The 24,539-nt window shown below is 42.8% G+C and overlaps 1 protein-coding gene across 1 annotated transcript; it reads right to left on the bottom strand.

Moving 5' to 3' along the window:
- LOC116518115 (dipeptidase 2-like) lies at window positions 1-24,539 on the bottom strand. The gene is given in 15 exon segments (XM_032231373.1): window positions 1-363; window positions 1,139-1,274; window positions 4,170-4,245; window positions 6,339-6,426; window positions 7,602-7,712; window positions 7,714-7,775; window positions 9,355-9,433; window position 11,214; window positions 11,321-11,468; window positions 13,516-13,645; window positions 14,991-15,117; window positions 17,785-17,806; window positions 17,809-17,835; window positions 17,838-18,070; window positions 24,472-24,539. Coding segments are annotated over 14 exon segments (1,254 nt in total). The 5' UTR covers window positions 17,902-18,070; window positions 24,472-24,539; the 3' UTR covers window positions 1-180.

Here is a 24,539-nt window from a genome sequence, read left to right as displayed (position 1 = left end):
AAAACCCAAGAAAGTCCAGTTGTGCAGAGAAAGCACTTTTGGGTCATTCTTTTAATGTTTTGTGCAAATGAAGCAGGGAGCATTGACGGTCTCAGAGTTAGTGGCAATAAATAGTGTTGTTCTTCGTATCTGTCTTAACTTTGGAAGAAGCAGCTCTTGGCACTGTGGCCGGAATCAACATCAGGGTAGCATCATGTACATTCCTAGAGTAAAGACGAAGATTTCCAGTAGCCCCATGCGAATCAGACTGCAGGAATTGTTCCTTGATGAAGTTGGAGGCCTCAGCTCTAGGCGACAGGTGTGAGCCACCTGTTCAAGTGGGATTTCCACTTCGCTTGCCTTCTCTTGCATGCTCTTCTTCACCTAGGGAAGTTCAGAGTTAAAGCCAAACTCACAAATCCCTTCTCAAAAATACAAACATCTGAAATCGTAATTATTGTGTTTGTGTACCACCCACCTCCCTCTTTGGGGCCACTCTAGGCCAGTGATGGCTAGCCTTTTTGGTGCTGAGTGGGCAAAGTGTGTGCGTGAAACTCCAAAATGCAATGCAAGCACCCTCCGGCATGCGCCCTGCCCCGTTCACCCGTTTTGGCTTCCAGGTTGGGGAAGGAGGCCTTCCAGGCCCAAAATGAGGCACAGAGGCACCTTGTGCCCCTCCCACATCCCGTTTTGGCTTCCAAGGTGGTGCGAAGGTCTTCCAGGCCCAAAATGGCATGGGGCGGCATGCATGCACACATGTGCTCAAACCCTCCAAATGCAATGCAAGCACCGCACGCACATGTGCACACACATCCCCCGCATGCGTCCCGCACATGCGAAGCAGAGACCCGAAGATCAGCTGGCCACTGGGAGGTGCACACACATGCACAGTGGAGCTGCGCTGTTGTGACTGTTGGCATTCCCGCAGAGAGAGCCTTGCGTGCCACCTGTGGCCATAGGTTTGCCATCAGGGCTAGTTCATCAAACATCAAGCTCATTACCATCCTTCAACCAAGAGAAGCAGCATTTTATGATGTCCACCGACAATTTAAGATTGTCACTGTGGGCGCCAAGATCTATCGGGGTGTTTGCCATCAGGAATTAATATTGCTAAGGAGCAAAGCTAAGAATCAAATGTCCTCGAACGAGAAGCGCTTACATTTTCTACTTCTTTGAAAACACGAAGTAAGTTCCCCCTCAGAATGCCTCGGAGTTCATCCTTGGACCAGCCTCTCCTCAGCAGTTCTTCAATTAAGTCTGGATATTTTGAAACATCTTCCAGTCCCGTAGGAAATCTGTCAGTCAAGACATGAGCGGCACAAACTAAATGTCTATTTCTTAGCAAAACCACAGCCAGATTAGGAAGTAAGAAAATTCATTGTCAGCTTTTGCTTCTAGTAAAATGGCTGTTCATGAGAGACTCTCAAGCATTCTATAAATGTATTTTTTTTTAAAGGAACTGGACAATTCCAATAATTTTATCCAGTTGTACCTTGTGACTTTTTTCCCATCTGATCTAAATGATTTTTGATGCTAGGATAAATACAAAGGGTTCCTTCTGGGTAGAGCAAGGTTATTTTCACACATATTTGTAAAGGAGAAGTGGAAGATAATTCACATGTACTATTACACTGCGAGCTATACAGAGCTTGTAGGTCTGCATATATTCTCCCCTTATTAGAGAGATTGCCAGGGAGGGCAGACAATTTTTATCTAGGCTTTCTCCTCCAGGACACTAACCCGGTTACCACGTATGCAGTGGCAAAGTTCTGTGCTGCTGCAATGTCCATAAGAAAAAAATTGGCTAAAGTATAGTACCACCTTGTACCAATTATCTGGACATACCTTTAACAATCTTTGGGCCATAATGTTATTATCCACTTTTAATGTAAATACTTTTAATTATATTTTAATGTTAGTATTTTTAATTAGTGTAAAGACAAATGTATATTGCTGGTCTTTGACCGTAATAAAGATCTTTCTTACTTACTTACTTACTTACTTACTTACTTACTTTACTTACTTACTTACTCACACATATTTAAACATCTGCAGAACATTCTCACACCATAAAACTACCATTCATTTAATGATTTTTCTGAAAAGAGTTGTAGCAATGCTGTAACTAGCCTGCTCTCCATATCTACCCTGTGGAGGGAATGGACAAAATATGCTGTCCCAGATAGAAAATATATAAAGCAAAAGTAGTAGTGGGTGAATTTTAATTTGAGATGGGTGACAGGACAAAATGCCACAGTCAATAGTTGATTGTCATATGTGTGCAGTTCTGCTTAGCTATTACTCATTGTTTATTCAAGAAGGGTGCCAGCTTTTACCACAAAGCTTGCTATTTGATTTAAGAATGCAGTTGTTGCAGGCTATTTCTGCTGACTGCTGGTTGCCAGCAGTTTGGCAGTTTGATTCTCACCAGCTCAAAGCTGACTCAGCCTTCCATCCTTCCGAGGTTGGTAAAATGAGGACTCAGTTTGTTGGGTGGGGGACAATATGCTGACTCTGTAAACCACTTCCAGAGGGTTGTAAAGCACTGTGCAGTGATATATAAGTCTAAGAGCTATTGCTACCTACCTGCTCAACAGGACAACTAAGTGCCACAAGAACCAACTAACACAGTGTTTCTCAACCTTGGCCAACTTGAAGTCTTGTGGACTTCAACTCCCAGAAGCTGTGCTGGCTGGGGGATTCTGGGAGTTGAAGTCCACAGGACTTCAAGTTGGCCAAGGTTGAGAAACACTGATAACAGAATGAAAGTTCTCTTCTATCCTCTGGAATTTTGTAACTTAGATTGACTGCTCTTTATTCTTTGCCTGCTGGGTGGAAACATTTTCCCAGCTGCACAGCCTATGAGAAATTGGGATAGACCACTAGGCCAAACAGCCAATGCCAGGTGACCCACAGGCTCAGAAGGATGAGGAAGAGGTCAGAGAGCATGGGCTTCCTAAAACGAGGAGCGTGCCGCTCATCCTTGTCAGGCTAAAACCAAGCACACTCATCTACTTTGAAGCCTGATGTTACAACATAAGTAGCTGCAGCTGGTGGTGATGGGGAAATGCTTTAGGAAATGGTCAAAGCAAGCCAAATGACTCTCTGCAAAGGAAGTAAGAGTAACATTTTAAAATAACTTTGGAGTCCTTGGCGATCTCTCTTTTTGGTTGTTTGCTTACAAACATTTCATTACCAACCAGGTATCATCCATGCTTGTGTAGGCTTTGCTCCCTGTTTATATACATACAGTGCAGAGCAGAGGTGGGTTGCTAATTTTTTTATTGAGAGACTTGAGAGACCGCCTGCTGCCAATTACCTCCCAAAGACCCATTAGATCACACAGGGTCAGCTTTCTCCCGGTTCCGTCCACCAGCCAATGCCATCTGGCTACCACCCGGGGGGGGCCTTCTCTGTGGCAGCTCCGGCCCTTGGAACGAACTTCCCGCAGAGATTCGGACCCTCACCTCTCTCCAGGCCTTCCGGAAAGCCGTCAAAACCTGGCTGTGCCGGCAGGCCTGGGGTTGATGAGTTCCCCTCCCCTCTCGACCTGTGTGGTTGTGTGATTCTTGGTTATTTTAATCACTTGTATTGTGTTCTATGTTCCCTTTCCCTCCTTGAGTTGTTCGCCGCCCTGAGTCCCTCCCGGAAAAGGGCGGCAAACAAATAAAATAAATCTAAATCTTATTACCGGTTCTGCATGCGCAGGAGCATCCGGGCAGGTGGGTAGAGCCTCCCACCACCACTATTACCAGTTTGGCCAATCTGGGCTGAACCAGCAGCAACCCACCTCTGTTACAGAAGTGCTTATCAGCCAGTTCTGACAGTTCTGGAGAACGGTTAGTATAATTATCAAACTAAACATATTAAATGCTAAACGTGGCAGTTGGAGCACTTCTTTAGGTTTCCATACATCTGGAGCCTAAAGCACACACACAACAAAGTGCCAAAAAGTTCAAAGGTGGCTCATTTGAATATAAAATGTTCCGTTTCCTTTAAAAAAAATGGTTTTGCTTTGAATTGGGTTGGTTCAAATGTCGCTTGATGGTCTTTGGGACTCAGCAAATGGAATTATTGTGAGTTCAAAAGCACTTCTCAAATGATTGAATATGAAGTACATTTCAAGCCCTAATAACTTGAAAGGGAAATGTTTTGCACATCACCAAACAGTACTGTATCTACTTACTAACCGAGTTTCTCCATCATAGTCACCACCAATTCCTATTGAAGATGAACCTGCAATTTTCTTTATGTGGTCAAAGTGATCTGGAATTTTTTTTTTCAAGAAAAAGAAGAAGAAGAAGAAGAGATAACATCAGAACACAGCATGGACAAAGGGGAAATGCTTCTGTGCGAGGAGCAGGCAGAGTTGGAGGGTGGAGTAAACATGTCATCAGTTTAGACTCCTTATATTGGCACAAACAACAGTCCAATCCGTCTTGAATTCCATTGGCCTTAATCTTCATAATACTTAATAATACTCGGGCAAACAATCGATACAAACTCAAGGTAAACCACTCCAAATTTGAGTACAGAAAATAAGACTTCAGCAACAGAGTGGCCAATGCCTGGAATGCTCTATCTGATTCCATTGTTACATCCTCAAACCCCACACAGCTTCAACCTCAAACTGTCTACTGTTGGACCTCACCGCATTCCTAAGAGGTCCGTAAAGGGGCGTGCATAAGTGCACCAGCGTGCCTACCGTCCCTGTCCTACTGTCCCCATCTATTGTATTCATTTTCTTTCGTTTATATCCATGTTTATATTTATATCTGCTATCTTGTACATGTTTGACAAATTAATAAATGCAAATACAAATCTAGTGCCAATTTAGTGCTGACAATTATTTACTAGATTCTTGTGTCTAGGCTTCAATAAATCATTTCTGTTGCAACCTACACAAATGGTTCTAAGTCTTTGCACATGAGAATGCTTTATCCAAGTTCCCACGTTGACTTTACTTGTCAGAAACCCAGCTGGGAAGGTTGCAAATGGTGATCATGTAACTTTGGAGATGCTGCAATGGTGTTAGGTGCATGGACCAGTTGTAAGTGTTGTGGGGTGCTGGCGGCCTGCAGAGCTGACAGCAGAGTCAGACAGGGAGGAGGGTGGGGAGAGAAACATGGGCCAGTCCTGGAGTCTGGGGAAGGCTTGGACAAGGGCTCTGCATCAGAGGCAGAGAGGGGGCCAGGGCCATCTGGGGTTATGTGCTGTCCCCAAAGCCTTCAGAGTCGGACGTCAGCAAGGCAGAGGAATAGGCTTCCCCTGTTCCCAGTGCATGCATGCGCAAAGCTGCCAGAGGCAAGAACAGTTAAGACAAAAGGGACGACTCAGGAGTAAATATTGGCCCCTGCCATAGGACATAAAGGAGGAGCAAAGTCATGTGAGCCTTTGCAGGAAGCAACTTGGTGCATGCTGGTCAGTTACCTTCTGAAGCTCTATTTTTACTTTACTTACTTTACTTTACTTTACTTTACTTTACTTTACTTACTTTACTTTACTTACTTTACTTTACTTTACTTACTTACTTTACTTTACTTTACTTTACTTTACTTTACTTTACTTTATTATGATTTATAGGCCGCCCTTTTCCCTGAGGGGACTCAGGGCGGCTTACAATACATGGGAACGGGGGTGCAAAACAAAAACACAAGACAGTGCATAAATAAAAATAAAACAATAAAACACAACTTTCATTCACCTTCGGGTGGGGCAAATTAGAATCTTATCCCCAGGCCTGACGAGGATAGCCAGGTCTTGAGGGCTGTGCGGAAGGTCTGGACGGTGGTGAGGGTACGAATCTCCACGGGGAGATCGTTCCAAAGGGTCGGAGCTGCTACTGAGAAGGCTCTCCTCCGTGTAGTCGCCAGTCGGCACTGACTGGCGGATGGAACTCGGAGGAGGCCTAATCTGTGCGATCTAATCGGTCGAAGGGAGGTAATCGGCAGGAGGCGGTCTCTCAAGTACTCAGATCCACTACCATGGAGAGATTTATGGATGGTGAGTAGCACCTTTGACTCTTTGGTCCATGTGCCTTGCCAATTAAGTCTTTGGCAGCGTTTCAAGGAAGATAAAGGTAGGTGCTTATCAGCCTTATCCGAAAGACTTTGGCAGCCTACTGTAGGACTCTTTACAACTATTTGGGACTCATTACAAGTTGTGAATGAAACTAATTCACAGCCTCTGAATAAAAAAGAGAGTTTTTGGGACCAAGCATGTGCTTTTTACTGTATCAGGAAGCCTAGATTAGAACTGTAAGTCACTTTTTTCAGTGCCCTTGTAACTTGGAACAGTTGCTAAATGACAGTTGTAAGTCAAGGACTACCTGTATATAGAAACAGCACAATGTTTGCAACCTGCAACAGTTGCAATGTTAACTGTCTTACTTCCACAAGCCAAAAACTTCATAGGGAACGTCACCATTATAATTCCACGGTTCTCTTTCTAAAACAAGGGAAAGATTAAATAAATCAAATATCCAATTCTGAGCCTGTGCAATGCCTTAGATTTGTTCCCAAAAATTGTTTTGCCGCACATGGGGTACAAATATAGCAAGTGTCTGGAAAGTCTTTGAAAATAGCTGGGTTGTTTTTCAGGAAACTTGCTAAGGGGAAATAAAAGTAGGTCCATGTCAAGGGACGATATCTGGAATGGGTTTCACCTACCATGGAAGCCTCTCTTGATGCCTATCAAGGTCCCTGACCCAACGCATCAGAGAAGTTATACGTTGCAAGCAAACCACTTCTCTTACTATAAGGGTCTTTCCCAAGTTGGCAACTTTAAGACTTGTGGACTTCAATTCTCACAGGGTGGAGAATTCTAGGAAGTTCCAGAAGTCTTGAAGTTGCCAAGTTTGGAGACCCTTGGTCTTCCATCAGCCATCGTTTCCAGGAATGCCTTTCGGTCTTACATCAACCTCTGGCATTATCTGAAATTAGGCAGATCAAGTGGTTTGTAACCTGTGAGAAGTGAGAATTATCCCTGTAAAAGATAGAGCAGTGATAATGCCATGTTTAGCCTCCAGGTGACCTAAGACACTGCATTGGAATATTAAGTAAGACATTACATAGAATGTTCCCGGTAGTTACAATAACAAGTTTGTTTCGCACAACCTGGTTAACAATAGCTGGCAGGTTAGGCTGTCTGTAGTCACACTAAAAGTAACAATGCTGACTATAGTAGTAGCTGTCAAACAGGATGTAGAATACATCAAAAGGGTTAGAGATTACTGGAAATGATTGGATGGAAGTTACAGGAAGAGGACCCTTACGTAACCAGAATTTAGCCAATTGGATGAGTGGGCAATAACAAGGCTGAGCTTCTGAAAATGTATATAACTATCATGTATTCTATGGAAGATGCCCTCCTTTGCTCTGCCTTAATGAGTATGGAGGTCCCTTTTGCAAAAGATAATAAATGGCTCTTTATTATTGTTCAGCTGTCTCTTCGTAATTTCACACCAAAAGGGTTATTCTCTAGGGATTATTCTCACATAACCCAATGTTTTGTTTGACAATATGCAATTTAGGTGACCAGGAATATGGAAATCCAGGACTTTAAAAGGGTCTCTGGTTGAGGGATCCTTTCCTTTCGTGCATGATCTGGAAAACAAGACTCACAAGCTGTAGGAGAATGTCATCTGGACATTCCTGGCATGGTGGCAGGACAGAGTTAGCAGAAGAATGGCTGAAAATGACAGGTGCTCTGGAGACCCTAAGAACAGTTTTTGCTGGTCTCTTGAGAGGTGTGCGATAGGTCTACCCTCATCCCCAGGCGATTCATCTCGCTCACCACTTCTAGAGAAAATACAGTAAATATTGTGGTACAGTGACACAGAGGACACTCTCTCACCAAAGCTGGGACCGCACTATCCTCCCAAAAAATCACACTAAAATGTTCGTGCTGTTCAAAGTTTTCTTCCAAACAATGTTAGGGTTAGAATAGCATCCAAAAATTAATTCAAAGTTTGAGGCAAAGTATTGCTCAAAGTTCCAATTTATTAAGAGAGTCATGTTTGGCACATCTAGGAAACCCGAATCTGAAGGCTTCCCTGTTTTTCCACCTAGTTGAAAGTTCAATATCTTGCCCACACACCCACAGGTCCATCACATGGTCCAATCCTCCACTGCCATGGTGGCCGTTTCACCCATTCAGTTCTGGCCAGTGCAGAGGTGCAAAGCCAAAGGATGACCTTGGCTTCTACAAATAATTTTGTTATGGCTACATAGCATTTAACTCCATCAATCCCTCCCCCCCACCAATTTCCCACAATAGAAAATGCATAGTAGAATAATAAAAAGTTGTGGCAGGCCAAAGATCCAAAGGACACACATCTCCAATTCAAGTCGTCTTCTATTTTCTTGTTGGGATGTCCAATCAAGAGGGTCAAGATTGGCATGTCTGCCCATGCGCAGATCTTCTACAAGAAGAAATGCTGAAGGAATATTTCTGGAGGCTAGAAGGGTGGGAAAGACTGAATTAGGATAATGGTTGCTAAGGGATGTGGAAGAAATTGGAAGAAGAATTTGGTAAAAAGAAATGGAAGAAGAAAGATGTCAGAGAGAAGGCAGAATCTATCTTTAACTCAACTTAATAGACGATTGGGCTTAATGTTTCTTCCAAATATCAATGAAATAAATTGCAAGGCCGAGGATAGGAACTGCTTCATATTAATGAGATATTTTGGTTAGAGAGAAGAATAAAAATGTTTCTAGATATAAATGGAATGGAAATGGGCACTCTGTATTACTTCCAGGTAAACAATGCAACCGATACCTTTAAGAATGTATTTATTCTAAATTAAAATTATTTATAACTTGCTTTCAGGCTATGCAATCTTTCCAAGGAGACTTTTATTTTAATAGGAAGAATTCTTCAAAGCAGGAGTGTCAACCTTGGCACTTTAAGACCTGCGGACTTCAACTCCCAGAATTCCCCAATTCTCCAATGGACCATCAAACAATGGACCATCACTTGAGGCACATATGACCAGGCTCACATATGTGAATAGACAAGGCTTATTTCAGACCTATTATGCCAAGACCTGACTCTTGGAGAAGGCTTTGATACTGGCATAGATGGAAGAAAAGAAGAGAGAGGACAATTGGCAGTAATGTTGGTGATAGATGCACTGTTGGAAGTCTTGAAGACTAGATTATAGACAGATTTTCGTGAAGATCTATTATGTACTCTCTAAGAGTCAACAACTTGATGGCATGTACCACCACGATCTTCATTATAATTAAATACTGGTTATGGTGGATTTCTCATCAAGATACCCTTGGTAGATTAATTCCCAGATCTCCCTTATGTAAGAGGGACGTCAGCAGGACCAATATCAATTCAAGTCACTTGTTAAATTACACTTAAAACTTTCTCTTACGATGCCGAAAGGAGTCAAGCCTTTAACATCAGGATAGAAATTATTTCTGCCTTTCGTTGAAGTTCTGCCCTAAAAATAAACAAAAAATAAGGACTTTTATTCAAGTGAAAGGTGAAAGGTTGAAAGGTATTCAAATCAAAGGTTGTACAAGCATCATGAAAATATTTCAAAGTTTAGACAGGTCAAATTTTAACATCTATGGAGATTCTTGGTCATCCAGGTCATGGTTGTCCCAAAGGTGCTTTTTCAAGAGGCAACTGGACTTTCTGGTTTTTCTTGAAGACGTTTTTGCTTCTCACCCCAAGAAGCTTTTTCAGCTCTGAATCTTAACCAGTATTCTGGAACATGTAACAGTATACAGGAATTTTAACAGTATTTTAAAATATACAGTACATGTAAAACAGTCACAATTTATTTATTTAATCATATTCTTATTTATGTAACCCTCCTCCAATAAACTCCAGACTTCATCCATTTAATTTATCTAAAATATGATTGGCACCTGATTTTACTACTTTTTTTGCCACAAATCACTGGAGTTGATAAGTGACTCACCAAGTCCTTAAGATAATCCAACTTCCCCCATTATTTACATGGTTTATTTTCACATTTTATATTCCACATTTTTTTTTTTTAAAAACCCTCCCATTTCCCTCTACCATGCTTTACTTGTCGAAAGCCAACTGGGAAAGTCCCAAATCATCATCAAATGACCCTGGGGATACTGCCATCATTGTTGATATATACCGGTTGCCAAGTACCCAAATTTTGATCGTGTGATTGTGAGGATGTTACGACGCTTGTAACAGTGATGGGATTCAAGTTTTTTTTACTACCAGCTCCGTGGGCGTGGCTTGGTGGGCATGCCTTGGTGGGTATGGCAGGGGAAGGATACTGTAAAATCTCATTTCCTCCCCATCAGCTGGGATTCAGGAGGCAGAGAATAGATGGGGGGGGCCAGCCAGAGGTGGTATTTACTGGTTCTCCAAACTACTCAAAATTTCCACTACCAGTTCTCCAGAATTGGTCAGAACCTGCTGAATACCCACTTCTGGTTGCAAGGTGGTTTCAAATTCTTACTTTTGCATTTTTTCTTAATCTAGCTTTCTACAAATACATATCATCTGAATCCATTGAAAAATCCTGCCATTTTTGGCTCCCCAGCAGAATTCACTCCAGCTAGGAAAAGTCTGGTTTGCCGGCTGAATACCACCTCTGGTTTGTAAGTGTGAGAACTGGCCATACATCATATTTTTAATGCTGTTGTAACTTCAAATGATCACAAAACAAATGGTTTTAAGTTGAGGACGTCCTGCAATTCATTTTCTTAAACCATACAAACACTATATTTGCAAGGGTGTCCAACACAATGCCTGCAGGGGTCAAATTTGCCCGCAGGGTGCTTACATCTGGCCCACAGGGTCGCCCTAGAAACAGCAAGGTGTCTCTGCCAGTGAAAATGGAGCTCCGTCTTCACTGGCAGAGGGCAGTAGGAGGCCATCATGGCTGAAAACAGAGCTCGGGAGCCGGTGGTGAGTTATGGCAGCCACTACTGCTGGTTCGTTGTACTGCATATGTGCAGTACAACAAAATTGCTCTGCGCATGCACAGAAACGAAAAACAAAAGGGAGATCCAGTTTGGGAGCATGACAGGCCTGGGTCACTGCTGGTTCCAGCAACCCAGGCTGCCAAGTTACTATGGTTCATCTGAACCAGTCCGAACTGGCAGGAACCCTCCAATTTTGGGAACCCATTTTTGCTGGCAGAGCTCTCGGGCCACCACAGATGCCCAGACACGAGTGACATCAAGCTGGCCACACCCATCCTGGCCTCCGAGGTCAAACACAACCCTGATATGGCCCTCAATGAAATTGAGTTTGACACCCCTCATTCAAAATAACAGTGGTGATGTCATAACAATCCATCTCCGAAAGAACATTTTTATCCGTGGATTACCAGGGAGTGTTGCACACATGCGTCAAAGTCATGTACCGGGCGCCCAGATCATAGAACATCCTCAAGGTGGCCAGACTGCTGTCCATGGAATGACCGCCTTCAATGCCGATCAAGCATCCTATCTTCTCGGGGCGAAGACTCTCAATGCCTGGAGTCGAAACAGAAAGAGAGCATTCTACTTTAAAAGGCAGATCCTCAGAGGACACATATGGTTTAGAGCAGGTGTGACCAACTTTGACAACTTTAAGACTCGTGGACTTCAACCATGGGGATTCAGTGCCATCATAACTTCAAATGGTCACTGAGCAAATGGCCATAAGTCAAGGACTTCCTGGATCTTGGGAAAGGGCACGGCCAACTGGAGTTCTCAACAAAAGCATTCAAGATGGCAACGTTTTGATGGAGATCCCCCTTGCATAGGTAAAGGTTGAGATCTGTTTCCAAAATCTGAACTTCTGGTCGGACACTACTTCCTGTTCATCCATAATACAACTATGTGGTCTTCACCAACAGCATGGAATAATGGTCACCCAAGATATTTGTAACTGGACTAGGGTACTACATGGAGGGTAGGAATTTTGGGTAGATATGGAGAGCCTCAACTCATACTTCATATCCATGTGATGTATTGAAAGAGGATGAATATCTGCTTATCCAGCCTTATGTTCCCATCAATACTTATCGGGCTACACATATGCTGAAAGTGTTGTGCCAGGTTTTATACAGGTGGCCCTTGGCTTACAACAGTTCAAAATTACAATGACACTGAATCTCCATGGTGATTGATCACAATTCAGATGCATGGCAACTGGTCCCTATTTATGACGGTTGCAATGTCCTGGAGTCTTGTGATCCTCTTTTGCAACCTTCTGATAAGCAAAGTCAATGGAGGAAGCTAGATTCACTTACTAATTTAACCACTGCATTGATTTGCTTACTAAATGTAGTGAGAAAGTTCGTAAAATGGGGCAAAACTCACTTAGCAACAGAAATTTTAGACTCAATTGTGGTCGTACATCGAGGACTGCCTGTAAAACAGCCTCTAAACCAGGAGTGACTAATGTTGGCAGCTTTAAGAGTTGTGGACTTCTGGTTTTGCTGGTTATGATCAGTTCTTAGACTTTTGGCTGTTCTGATATCTCCACAGTCATGTGATTACCCCCCACATTTATATTTTACAACTGCATCTTTTAGCGATGGAAATTCCAGTTCCAATTATCACCATGAGTCAGGGACTAACTGTAAGTTGCTTCTCCTTCTGGTTAACTTTCTCAACAGTCTGCATTCTATCTCAGATGAATAAATCCATCCAGTATGCTTCATGGTCACAATAGGTAAAGGTAAAGGTTATCCCGCACATGCATGCTAGTCATTTCCGGCTCTAGGGGGCAGTATTCATCTCCGTTTCTAAGCCGAAGGGCCAGCGCTGTCCAAAGTCGTCTCTGTGGTCATGTGGCTGGCATGACTAAACATCCAAGGCACACGGAGCACTGTTACCTTCCCACAAAAGGTGGTCCTTATTTTTCTACTTGCATTTTTTACATGCTTTCGAACTGCTACCTTGGCAGAAGCTGAGGCAAGTAACGGGAGCTCACTCCATTATGTGGTGCTAGGGATTCGAACCGCTGAATTGCCGACCTTTCTGAGTGACGAGCTCAGCGTCTTAGCCACTGAGCCACTGCATCCCTTATGGTCACAATAACTAAAGGTTATTATGATTTCTACCCCACAATTTTTCCTCTTAAAGAAGAAGCAAACAACCCATCATTGAAGACGATATATGTATCTCCAGCCTTGGGTTGCAGATTTTTGCAAATCTTTACACCTTTAAAATTAAGGAGATAAAGTTAATCTCCTCCAAATGAAAAATTGTATGCTATAATTTTTGGCTGTGTATGTTCCATCTTCCCACCTACTGGGAGGTTTTTAGTGCCTGTCCTGTTCTAAAGTTTTCCTTTGATACTCCTCCGAGCCTAGCGATACTCCCCCCCCCCCGGTAAATATTTTAATGATTAACTAAAGGGATTGCAAAAGAATGAGTTTGCTACATATTCTTGAGTTTACAAACAATTGCATTCTTATGCTGTTAGGTCAATTATGTTGTTTTTCATGAAAACGGGAAAAGAATGCAGGTTTCTTATCCCTTATATTTCTGTCTAGGATTTCTTTCTCTGAGCACAGGAAACCAAATTTACCCTCCGAAGATGTCAGCAGTTCCAGTTCTTCATAGTCGTCACACATCCGTTTGACTACATCGATTTGTTCTAGTGTCAAACGCACAGCGTCTTTGTTCTGTGCGCCACAGAGAACATAGACTGACCAAAACTGGGAAGATTTAGAAAACAAGAATGAGTATAAACTATGTTTGCCAGCTTGAGTTATTTATAAAAATAATAAAGGCAGGGTAAAAAAATCGAATAAACCAGTAAAATAAAGATAGCAACTGCTTTTATCAATTCAATACTTTGCTTCTTTGTGTCATGTGAAACACCACGTTTTTTTTCACCAATGCGGATGTAGGAAGTTAGCACCCACCCCTCTACTAGAAGAATGAAATAGTTTGAGAAATATTCAAAGGGCAGAATATTATATTCCCTGGGATGATAAAAGAAAACATGTTTTAAAGATAGAAAGCAGCTCCCTGCCCCCAGCAGATATTTGGTACCCCTTAAGAAAGACTGAGCCAGCCTGTCTACAAGATGAAAGACCTTCAGCAGGGTGATGGGATTAAGACATGACCCTCCAGGACATAATAGGATTAACCAAGGGGTGAAATGCTCTGACGTTTGCTACCGGTTCACTTTGCTACCGGTTCGCTTCACACGTCAAACACATGCTTTGCACGGACGTGCACCACAGGCACTACTGCGCAGCCCTGAAAAAAGAGGATTAAGAATCCTTTTCTGAGTCTGAAAAGGTAAGTGGAACAGTGAGGGGGGAGGAAACAGCTGTGTCACATGATTTAGATTTGCTCAGAAGCAGGATTTCCTGTTTTTTAGAGAATATAAATCACGTGGCACAGCTGATTGTCAGAACATTTAAAAAATGCTACCGGTTAGAACGAACCAGTAGTTTTGATGATCAGCTGTGCAACAATCAGCTGTGCCGTGTGATTTCTAATTGCGCAACACAGTTGATTGTTGCACAGCTGATCGTTGGAGCTACCGGATTGCCCGAACCGTTAGCATTTTTTATTACTGGTTTGGGCGAACCGGTCTGAACCAATAGCATTTCACCCTTGGATTAACCCATTTAAGCAGCAGAGCTCACCACATGGCACAATCTCCATTGCATCACCCAGCAAACTTCAACCAAACTAGCTCAGACAAACATGATCCCTACATGGCCCTATGAGAGTCTGACAACAGCCAATAGAATACATGTTTTTGCACAGGAACAAGAAGCTCAAGTGCAAAGCCCAAGAGAAGGTATAAATACACCCCACACATACACACTCAACTCCTTGTGTTCAGCTGCACCAGAGAACCATGTGCTTAGTGGTTCTGCTTCATCATTAAACCATCTTTCCAAAGCCTCAATGTTTCTAGTGTCTTTTCCTCAGCTTGGAATTGAACCATATGGATATTTCTTCCAACGCTGCCCAAGCTCCATTCTGGTATGTATCTACTTCTTAGCCCTTACCTTAGCTTGAAACTCAGGTAGCGCTTACCTGCACCCCAACATGGCCAGCCTGGAGTTTCTCAATGTTGGTGTTGGTACCGCCGAGTGTCTTCAAGTCAATTGTGCTGAGCTTGTTGTGGTGAAACCATCTTAATTTCAAGGGCAGATCATTGTGTCTGAAAGGTAAGACAGAAATTGTCACCTTCCCTAAAGCTGATCTTGGATTGATGGACTATATTTTTTTTGGCACTGAAAATTTAATCTACTACAAGAATGGTTCCTTGAAAGGGCTGCAGCTGGACATTTTCCTCTTCCTAAACATTGAGAGGGACATGGTGGCTCAGTGGCTAAGATGCTGAGCTTATGATCAGAAAGGTTGGCAGTCGGCAGTTTGAATCCCTAGCGCTGCATAATGCAACTTAGAAGTTTGAAAGCAGGTAAAAATTCAAGTAGGAAAATCGGAACCATCTTTGGTGGGAAGTGTTCCATGAGCCTTTGGCATTTAGTCATGCTGGCCCACATGACCACGGAGACGTCTTCAGACAGCGCTAGCTCTTTGGCTTTGAATGGAGATGAGCACTGCTCCCTTGAGTCGAAACAACTAGCACATATGTGTGAGGGGAATCTTACCTTTAACCATTGAAGAGTCACTTCTGATTCTTACTACTGCTAGCACATACATGTAATCCTCAACATTGTTTAGTGACCACTTGAAGTTACAAGGCGCTTTCACACTTATGACTGTTGCAGTATCCCCATGGTCACATGATCAAAATTCAGACATTTAACAACTGATTCATATATATGACAATTGCAATGTCCCTGGGTCCTGTGATCCCCTTTTGTGAGCTTCTGATGAGCCAGTTAATGGGGAAGCCAGATTCAGTTAACAACCATGTGACTCACTTAACAAACTATGTGTTCCCCTTAACAATCATAGCAAGAAAGGTCGTAAAATGGGGCAAAGCTCACTTAGCAACTGTAATCACTGAGCAACATAAATTTGGGTTCAATTGTGGTTGCAACACTCGAGTATTACCCTTACCAGCTTCCAACAATATCTAATTCCCTCACTAGTGTCAAACTATCCACTAAGGCTGCATTACTATTACTATTAGTCTTCTCATTGTCCTATCACTCACTCCTCCTACTTTGACTGCAGGACTGTAGCTTTATTGCTTGTATCCTTACGATTTATATTGATATTGCTTGTTTACTGATTGCTTATTTGTACCCTATGACTATCATTAATTGTTCTACCTTATGATTCTTGATGAATGTATCTTGTCTTTTTATATACACTGAGAGCATAGGCACAAGACAAATTCCTTGTGTGTCCAATCACTTGGCCAATAAAGAATTCTGTTCTGTTCTGTTCTGTTCTGTTCCGTATTCCATTCCATTCCATTCCATTCCATTCCATTCCATTCTACTATTCCTAAATCTAATTCTAATTCTAATTCTACTCTATTCCTATTCCTATTCTATTCTATTATAATTCTACTATATTCTTATTCTATTCTATTAATAATTCTAATTCTAATTTGATTCTATTCCTATTCTACTCTATTCCCATTCCTATTCTATTCTAATTCTACTCTATTCTTCTTCTATTCTATTCTAGGACAAGAAATGAACATGATCAAAATCACTTGGAAGTGTGCTGCGATGCTTGAGGCTTGATTATAGAAAATCAAGGACACCACTCTGAGAGAAAGTGATTGATACAAGGCCAGCCAGTTGGCTTTGTGTCTAAGGCTTGACTCAAACTCACAGACCCCCCCCAATTTTGGCTTGATATCTTCCCCACTACTCCAAACTGGCTCTCAATACAATTACTGCCATTGTACCACCCTGTGTAAACTGATTGACATGTGTAAAGGTAAAGGTTCCCCTCACACATATGTGCTAGTTGTTCCTGACTCTAGGGGGGCAGTGCTCATCTCCGTTTCAAAGCCAAAGAGCCAGCATTGTCCGAAGACGTCTCCATGGTCATGTGGCCGGCATGACTAAACGCTGAAGGCGCACAGAATGCTGTTACCTTCGCACCAAATGTGGTCCCTATTTTTCTTCTTGGATTTTTACGTGCTTTCGAACTGCTAGGTTGGCAGAAGCTGGGACATGTAACAGGAGCTTACTCCGTTATGCGGCGTTAGGAATTCAAACCTGAACCGTAGACCTTTCTGATTGATAAGCTCAGTGGCTTAGCCACTAAACCACCGTGTCCCTTTTGACATGTGTAGCCATCAGTTTAAAGCCAAGTATTAAAGAAAGTGAATTTAGTATAGCCAAAGGAATAATCTTGGGTCAGTCCCTCTCTCTCAGCCCTAGGAAGGAGGCAATCCCCTTCCAAAAAGCTGCCAAGAACATTCTAGGACTTCCCTAGACATCATGAGGAGTTACTATTTACTTACTACTTGCTCAACACTGACACAAAGACACAAAGAGAGAAAACAAATAGAAAGTTATCAGAATATGCCAATCATTAGGCACTGTTCTCATCTCTTTTCAAGGCCATTGATCCAATGGCTGTTTGAAGACATTTCCATGGCGTTATGGCTAGCATGGCATCATGGAGCACGGTTACCTTCCCACTGGAGTGGTACCTATTAATCTACTCGCATTTGCATGCTTCTGAGCTGCTAGGCGAGCAGGAGCGGGGGCACGGAACAGGAGCTCACCCCGTCAAATGGCACACGGGTCTCGAACCTAGACTGCCAGCTTTCCAGCTGACAAGCCCAGCATCTTAACCGCTGAGCCACAGCGCCGTTTTATCAGACTATGATTCTGGTACAAATCGTGGCTTTGCTGTTATGTGTCTGCAAGGAAGGAAATCCACATACCCATCGATTAGCCGAGATGCCGCATGAGTTCAAGAACTTCACTTCTTAAGGTTCCTCCGTAGCTGTGGATTCCAAAATGTCCACAAACAGAAAGAGTAGCCCCAGAAGCATCACCATCACTGGGTCCCAAGGAAGTCCACAAGCTAAATGAGATGCCTCCAATATATGTATATTTTCTTGGATAAAAACGGAGCACGCTGTTTCCTTCCAAGTTCTTCAGGCAAAGGGTTTCAAACCCAGCGAAAAGAAGTGATCAATCTCTGAAAATCTTCACTCAGTTGGCCTGCTGCGGACAAGGGAAGAAAAGAGAAGACGACAATGTGGACAATCTCGTGATGCGTTAAAAGGACACAATATACGTTTCTCTCAGGCTTTTCAACACAGAGAGCTCAGATCCAGAATAACATTACATAAAAACTTCTGGGAATCTCTCCCACACAGAAAATGCACACCCACGTTTTCCTGCAACTTTGCCGAATATTTTTTTTTTTACTATTGGCCAGATTTTTGTCTGGGCAGCCCTAATATTTACAACAAACAAGCCACATTGGCACCATACTCATCAAAATGTCAAGGAAGGACACTTAAGTTTGAATACAATCCACACCAGGATTGTCGAGCCTAGGAAATTTGTTTTCATATATATATTCCAAACCCACGCATCCTCCCTTCCATGCACAAATGTGTCTAAAGATCAGGGCTAAAAAAAGCATTTGCTGGCAAACGAAATGTTCTTTCATCTTAAAAAGAAAGAAAGAAAGATAGCGAAGCTTTTCCTCCATTTGCAGTATCAAAAATAACTTTTCTTTCATCATATTAAGATCTCCACCTCAGATTCCCAACCACGCTATTACTGAGTGTTCTAGGCTTCAAAATCCACACACAAGTAGTCCTTGACATACAAGAGTTCATTTAGTGACCATTCAAAGTGAGCATTTTTCACACTTAACAACTATCACCCTTGGTATAACGTGATGAAAATTCGGAGGCTTTGCAACTGATTCACATTTATGACGGTTGCGGTGTCCCGGGGTCATGTGATTCACTTTTGCGACCTTCTGATCAGCAAAGTCAATGGGGGAAGCCAGATTCACTTAACAACCGTACTACTACCTTAATAACTGCAGTGATTCACGTAACAACAGTGGCACAAAGGTCTTAAATGGAGCAAAACTCAAGTTAACAACTGTTTTGCTTAGCAACATAAATTTGGGGCTCAGTTGTGGGTCGTAAGGCAAGGACTGCCTGCATCTGAAAGTTCACAAGACTAAGAACCCTTGTGAAAATTTGCTTTTTGGAAGCAAACCAGACCTTCCCTAGCTGGAGTGAATTCTGCTGGGAAGCAAAATGCGAGGATTTCTTCAATGGATTCAGAGGATATATATTTGTAGAAAGCTGGACTAAGAAAAAAATGCAAAAGTAAGAATCTGTAAACACTTACAACCCTTAAGGGCTAACATCTCAGAATGCTAGTTAAATGTCACGACATAACATCAGTTGAAATTCTGTGGATATTGGCTCACGAAAAACTGCACTGTGATAAAGCGGTTGGGTTGCTGGAGGTTTGCAAGGGTTCTGGAGAACCTCTAGCTAAGATTCTGTGCAGTTCGGAGAACTCCCAAATCCCACTCCTGGCTGGCCCCACCCCATCCTGTCCACCAACCTCGCCCCTCCCAGGAGTCCCCATGTGGCCCATTTTGGATACAGGTAAGTACAGGGCATGTGCAGAGGCTTGGAGAGGGCGGAAAATGGGCCCACCGGAGGTTCAGGCTCGTTTTTGGCCTCCAGAGGGCCTCAGAGCCTGGGAAGGCCGTTTTCACCCTCCCGGAGACTCGAAGAAAGCCTCCAGAGCCTGGGGAGCAGAGGTGGGTTGCTCCCAGTTTGGCCCGGTTCAGCTGAACCATTAGTGGCAGTGGTGGGAGGCTCCGTGTATGTGCACAAGCGTGTGACTGGTGAGCGTGCGCACGAGCATGAGTGAACTGGTAGTAAACCAGTTAGTAACCCACTATGCTGGGTAGGGCAAAAATGGTGCAGGAGGCTGATTAGGTCATGCCACCATAGCCACGCCCAGCCAGGAATCGGACAGAGAACCCCTTGCTAAAATTTTTGAAGGCCACCCCTGGATAAATGTGTTTGTCTTGTAAGAGTCACAACACCGTTTGCACAACTTTCTGTTGTGCTTTTTACAAAGGCTGCAAATGTCACATTTACTTTGGCATCTATTTGGGACATGTGGTTTATTTTTGGGAAAAGGCACTTGCTTTCTATCCATCAAAGGTTGTGGCAATATGCGTTACTATAGCAGAGATGTTTGTAATATTTTACAATAACATGCGGAACTGATTGTATTAGAGGAGCCAAAAATGGGCGGTTTCTTCAATGGATTCAGAGGATATGTATTAGAAAGCTCAGATTAAGAAAAAAAAAGGCAAAAGTAAGGATCTGAAGCCACTTTAGAACCCCTAAGGCAGTGTTTCTCAACCTTGGCAACTTGAAGATGTCTGGACTTCAACTCCCAGAATTCCCCAGCCAGCGAATTCTGGGAGTTGAAGTCCAGACATCTTCAAGTTGCCAAGGTTGAGAAACACTGCCTTAAGGGTTAACATCCTACAGTGCTAGCTAGATGTAATGGAAAATGCAAATATGCAAGCAACAAAAATAGTTAAGAAAAACAGATTATGCAGCACGACTAAAATCTATAAAAGGAAATGCGGGGGCAGGTGGGTGTGTTTAAATCGTTTTTTCGTGCCATTAAATATGGATTTACTTGGAAGGATGTTGAGGGAAGGCGATTGGGCAGAGAAAAGATATCTTAATCATTTCTTCTAGAGCAGGGATTGTGGGCTGGATCCGGCCCATGAGATGCTTAGATGTGGCCCATAGGGCCAGCCTAGAAACAACAAAGCACCAACCCGTGGTGCATTTGCCAGCAAAAGGCGCCCCCCCCCCCCACGGGCTCCATTTCTCTGGCAGAGGGTTACCAAAACAAACTAAAAGCTAAACAAAAGGAGAAACGTTTCCCCTTTTGCATGTGAGCATCCAAGAAGGGGCAGGAAAGGAGAAAGGGAAAGAGGAAAGACAAAGGAAAAGATGGGAAGAGAACAAAGAAAAAAACAAGGAAAGAGGGGAAGGAAGAGGAAAGGAGAAGGAAGAGGAAAGGAAGGGAGGGAGGGAGGGATTAAGGAAGGAAGGAAGGAAGGAAGATTATAATGAGAGGGATGTGGGTCTCAGGTAAGTCCTGCCACCACTTGGTCACCACAATGCCCCCAACACAAGTCCTGTGTCATGTACTATGCCACACCCAATCCTGGCCACACTCAACATGGCCTCACCCCCAGCTACACACACACACACACCAGTGGTGGGATTCAAAAATCTTTACTACTGGTTCTGGGGGCATGGCTTGGGGTGTGTGGCTTGGTGGGCATGGCAGAGGAAGGATACTGCAAAATCCCCATTCCCTCCCGATCAGTTGGGACTTGGGAGGCAGAGAATAGATGAGGCGGGGCCAGCCAGAGATGGTATTTATTGGTTCTCCAAACTACTCAAAATTTCCGCTACCGATTCTCCAGAACTGACCAGAACCTACTGAATACCACCTCTGACACACATCCAGCCCTCCGAGGTCAAATGATGTGACCCTCAATGAAATTGAGTTTGACACTTCTGTTCTAGAGGATTTTCTGGACCGTATTTCTTCTGCAGAATTTTAAGTTCCAACTGAGTCTCTCATGTTCATTATCCTGTATCTCAGCTGTTTTCAATCTGTCCTCCAGTTGTATTTGAGATTACACTTCCCATAATTGTCAACAAACAGCTGAAGGGCACCAGAGTGGAGAAAGCTGCTACAGTTCCTTGAAAGCACGTTACACAACATTCCTCTGAAACAAATTTCTTGAACAGAAGATTGTATTGCAAAAACAACAAAGATGAGGAGCCTGGAAGTTGAGACGTGCATAAAAATAACTCTGTGAATGGGAACCATGTACCTCTTTTAGATGTTTAAAGAGGGAAATATATAGGATAATGGCATAAACATCATGTGAAATACTGTGGAAAGCTGCACTTTGATAAATGTGTTAATCTTTTAAGTCACAACACCCTTTGCAGAACTTTCTGTTGTGCATTTTACAAAGGCTGCAAATGTAAAACAGATTAACAGAGTTGGAAGGGACCTTATAGGTCATCTAATCCAATCAAGCAGGAGACCTACACCATTTCTGACAAATGGCAGTCCAATCTCTTCTTGAAAGTCTCAAATGCTGGAGCTCCCACAACTTCCGAAGGCAGCTTCTGTTCCACTGGTTGATCGTTCTCACAGTCAGAAGGTTCCTCCTTATTTCTAGGTTGAATCACTCCTTGGTCAGTTTCCATCCATTATTCCTTGTCCGTCTTCAGGTGCTTTGGAAAATAGCTTGAAACTTCCTCTCTATGGCAGCCCCTCAAATATTGGAAGATTGCTATCATGTCTCCCCTGGTCCTTCTCTTCACTAGACTAGCCATGCCCAGTTCCTGCAACTGTTTTTCATATGTTTTACTCTTCTCTCCTCTGCTCTTTGCACTTTTCTAGAGTCTCAACATCTTTTTTATAGTCTGATGACCAAAACTGGATGCAGTGTGGTCTTACTAGGGCTTTATAGAGTGGTATTAGTAGCTCCTTGATCTTGATTGTATACCTCTGTTAATGCAATTTAGGATTTACTTAGGCATCTCTTTGGGATATGAGATTTATTTTTGGGAAAGGCACTTGTTTTCTATTAATGAAAGGATCCAGCAATATGTGTTGCTATTGCAGAGATGTTTGTGATATTTTACAATAATATGTAAACCAGGCCTAGTCAACAAACAAGCCCCACCCACCACGTAGGCAGTTTCAATACGAAACAACAAAGGACACACAGCCAGCACCAATCAGCACCAATCTACCAATCATTATACAACCACACAACCAATCATTCCACCTACTGAAACAAAGCCAGCACTCCACAAACCCCAACCAAGATTTTTAGAAAGACGGCAGCTCCAACCACACTTTAAGCCCAAAACCCAGCCTGAAGATGGTGAGTGAGACCTCGCCGAAACATTGCCAAGACAATCTCAATCTTACATGGGAAAAGACCCTAATATAACAAGACCAGCATACCTACACCTGTGAAAATCTATGAAAACAAATATATGTTTGTTATAATATAAATATTAATATAAAAAACAGCCCTTCAGCATTATATTTCATACTGCAAAATGGATATCAAAGATTAAGGAGTGTCCTAAAGAGGCAGGCTTTCTTCTCCTCAGTTCTCACCCCTGAAATCATCTGCCCTTACTTTTGATAGTGCTTGTTCTATTAGATTTGGATCCTTCCTACCATGAAATTCTACCATTTCTAACAAAATGAAATTCAATGCAGAGAAAAGTAAAGTCTTACACAGGCAAGAAAAACCAAAAGGAACACATATAACTGGGTGAAAACCAGGCTTAAATAGCAGTGACTCTGAGAGGGATCTTGGAGTCTTAGTGACAACAGGCTAAACATGAGCTTGCTGTGTGCAGCGGCAGCCAAAAAACCCCCACGCAATCCTAAACTGCATTAACAGAAGGATACAATCAGATCCAGGGAGATACTAATACCACTCTATAAAGCCTTAGTAGACCACACCTAGAACACTGCATCCGTTTGGTCACTACACTATAAAAAGATGTTGAGACTCTATAAAGAGTGCAGAGAAGAACAACCAGGATGATTAGGGGACTGAGACTAAAACTTAGGAAGAATGTTCCAGGAACTAGGCATGGCTAGTCTAGTGAAGAGAAGGACAGGGGAGACAGGATAGAAGGGTTCCAATATTTGAGGGGCTGCCACAGAGAGAAGGGGGTCAAGCTATTCTCCAAAGCACCTGAAGGCCAGACAAAGAATAACAGATGGAAACTGGACAAAGAGAGATTCAACCTGGAAATAAGGAGGAATTTCCTGACAGTGAGAACATCAACCCATGGAACAGAAGTTGCCTTCAGAAGTTGTGGGAGCTTCATCACTTGAGGCTTTCAAGAAGAAATTGGACTGCCATTTGTCAGAAATGGTGTAGGTCTCCTGCTTGAGCGGGGGGGGGGGTTAGATTAGATGACCTATAAGGGCCCTTCCACTCGTTAATATGTTAATCCGAATTCCAAAACGATGACCTGCGGAGTAGTCATCATTTCTCCAAGACAGATACATCAACAACAGCATATTAAGCATAGACCCTACCTTCAGACGATCCCGTTGCCTCTTCACAACACAGATCAGTGAATGGAAATGCTGTCCCCTTTCTGAAATCCTACCCTACCATTAAAATATGTCTATATAATCAAAATGCAGATCCTTAAGATTTTCAATAAGTTATCCAAAGTCTAAACCTGATCTACTTTCTGACCGCTTCCATTTTTCCATCACCCAAAGACAGAGGACTTCTTTCAAAACGAACCCATTGTTTGGCTTTAGGCTTCATTTGTTATTATCTGTCTACAGTACAGATATTTTAGGATGTGGTTCATATAGCCTTCTCTTTCTTTCTGGCGTGTCTCAATAGTGGGCTAAACTCCAGATCCTCTGAAGGATTAATGTATGGTTACCGCCACCACCTCCCACAAAATGCATAATTTCCCTTCCCTTATTTGTAGAAGGGGAAAAGCTCGTGCATTGAATCTTACCAAACAGCAGTATTCATTGTCCGCAACACTATGACGCATAATGCAAGTTGAAGGCACGTCTGTTTCTG

Source organism: Thamnophis elegans, chromosome 14 (genome assembly GCF_009769535.1).
Source record: "Thamnophis elegans isolate rThaEle1 chromosome 14, rThaEle1.pri, whole genome shotgun sequence".
In the NCBI taxonomy this organism is placed as follows: domain Eukaryota; kingdom Metazoa; phylum Chordata; class Lepidosauria; order Squamata; family Colubridae; genus Thamnophis; species Thamnophis elegans.
The sequence above is the reverse complement of the archived record's forward strand: the minus strand, read 5'-3'. Positions and strand labels throughout refer to the sequence as shown.